Source organism: Penaeus chinensis, chromosome 3 (genome assembly GCF_019202785.1).
Source record: "Penaeus chinensis breed Huanghai No. 1 chromosome 3, ASM1920278v2, whole genome shotgun sequence".
Classification (NCBI taxonomy): Eukaryota; Metazoa; Arthropoda; class Malacostraca; order Decapoda; family Penaeidae; genus Penaeus; species Penaeus chinensis.
In genome coordinates, this window is record NC_061821.1 from 37,777,582 (window position 1) to 37,780,081 (window position 2,500).

General features: G+C 43.1%; 1 protein-coding gene across 1 annotated transcript in view; it reads right to left on the reverse strand.

Moving 5' to 3' along the window:
* LOC125041377 (multidrug resistance-associated protein 1-like) overlaps positions 1–2,500 on the reverse strand; it is a 68,403-nt gene that overhangs the window by 1,379 nt on the left and 64,524 nt on the right. The window contains 2 exon segments of the mRNA XM_047636276.1: positions 187–345; positions 791–901. Of these exon segments, the coding sequence (XP_047492232.1) occupies positions 187–345; positions 791–901 (270 nt within the window).

The following is a 2,500-nucleotide window of genomic DNA, read 5'->3' on the forward strand; positions in this document are numbered from 1 at the left end:
TTCCCATTTATTCTCTATTCAGTGACAACATAAATAGACTTGCAAAATATTTTTTTTCAATGGTTAAAATCATATGAAGAGTTGAATACACAACTTCACCATCACTACATTATTAGCTTTCTTGAGCCATTACTTCTTTATTGAAAGAATATATGTACAAGTAAAGCTACAGAATAAAGGCTTTACCTGTGGAATTATAGTTAGTCGTTGACGTAGATCATGTAGCCCAATCTTGGAGATGTTCACACTATCAATACTTATATGACCAGAGGCTGCTTCAATGATGCGGAACAGTGCAAGGGTCATTGAAGATTTCCCTGCACCTGTCCTACCCACAATGCCAATCTGTGCAGGAAAATGTTACTTGAGTTAGATACACTTAATGCCAAGTATTATAAAATTAGAATGTAACTGATATATTCACACTTGAATTTTTTTTTTTTTTTTTTTAAAAGTGCAAGCAGAGAGAGAGAGAGAGAGAAAGAGAGAGAGAGAGAGAGAGAGAGAGAGAGAGAGAGAAGAGAGAGAGAGAGAGAGAGAGAGAGAGAGAGAGAGAGAGAGAGAGAGAGAGAGAGAGAGAGAGAGAGAGAGAGAGAGAGAGAGAGGATGGAAGGAAAGAAGGAAGGAGAGAAAGATAGCAAGAAAGAAAGAAAGAAAGAAAGAAAGAGGAAGGGGGAGGGGGAGAAGAAGAGGGGAGAGGGGAGAGGGGAGAGGGGAGAGGGGAGAGGGGAGAGGGGAGAGGGGAGAGGGGGAGAGGGAGAGGGGAGAGGGAGGACGAAAATGTTACAACCTTTTCCCCTCCTGATATTTTGCAGTCAATGTCCCGGATTACAAGCTCAAGTCCTTCACGATATCTAGTGGAATACTTGTTGAACTCCACTACTCCTTCATCAGGCCATTCCTGGAAGAAAATGAGGAATAAAAGTTTGCATCTGAAGTATGAAATCACATTCTATCATGCATTATGAAAAACACCTCTGTAAGCCAAGGTCTATGAATCAAATCATTCATGGCAGTAACATGATATCATCAGATGATCATCTCACATATGCTGACAAATACTGCTGCATCATGAAGTTGCACATGCTACAGACAATACCAACACAAATGCCCCTCATCTCCTTCCCCAATAGGAAGAGGGGATGAAGACATTATCAGAGCAGATTGTGGAGCCATGGGTGACTGAACAATAAGCAGTACCTAGCTTTGGAGTCAATTCAGTATCCAAACCACACATGAGGGAGAAAACATATAAATGCTCTCCCACTTGTTCCAGTCATCTGTGAAGACATCCAGCCACTGCCAAGCATCACCTATGTTTGTAAAAGGAACCTGTCCACCTTGTTGTGGCAAGAGGCAAAAGAGTCCACCTGCAGAAGGACAAACTGTAAAGACAGAGCCATCTCCAGAGGTCAATCTAAAAACAACAGTGCTAGGTTCATTTCCCCTGCCACCTGTGTGCCCATCAGATGAAGTTCCCATGAGGGAGTTTTAGAATGAGGAAATTTGCCTGTTATCCAGGAAGATATGGATCATCCTGATGGATCTTCATGTCTGGATGACCCAGCAAAACTGAGGCATCAGTGGTGAGGTTCAGGTCCAGAGGGTTAGCCACCCTCGGGGTGGAAGACATTTTAACCCATTCCCGACGGGTCACACCCTGAGGTGGCATAACAAACCGCTCGATCTGTGGCATGCAAAAGCACTATGAGCTGGTGATTCAGCTTGATGTACCAAACTCCCGCGCTCAAAGTTGGCGCATTGCCATTGATCTACATAGCATTGAGGTTTTATTTTATTTTCTTCACCCGTCAGAAAGGGGTTAAATATTAAAGGCACATCAGGCAGCATGGGAACATCACCTGAAGTTTGTAGTTGAAAGACCTGAATGTAGAATACCCCACAAGGATGAGATAAGTGATTCTGATCCAGTTGAGTGAGACTACAGCCACTGTGGTTGAAGAAACTCCACACGCTATCCCACTGTCAGTCTGATACTAAGGAAGTGAAGAAAGCTAAAAAATTCCAACAGGGTATTAACCTTGTAGCTGTGTTCAGACTTTAGACATAGCCATGAGAGGGACATCATGGCAATACCATTGGAATTTGAGGGAAATTGAATCATAGGCCCATTAACTCATGTAACATCAGAAGCAACATCTTGTGCTCTCGAAAACCCAATAACCAATAAGTCATAAAAGAACATCAGTATCTCAATGGCTGAGAATTTAAGGCAAGACTCAACAAGGTGTATCAGGTGAATACTCTTGGGGTGATGCTGAGCCTGAAGATAAGAACCTTGAACTGATAGCATCAGCCCCAAGAGCAGAATGCAGGGAAGGGGGTATAATCTCTGACGGGATGAAACCAGTAAATAGAGAGGCAGAACCTAGGGAACATACTCACCTCTACCTCAAGCCATCAGCCCTCTCCCATGTATGGTTAACAAATGGTAAACTTCACCCTAAAGGACTGGTGGATATACTGCAAGAGCTCCAGG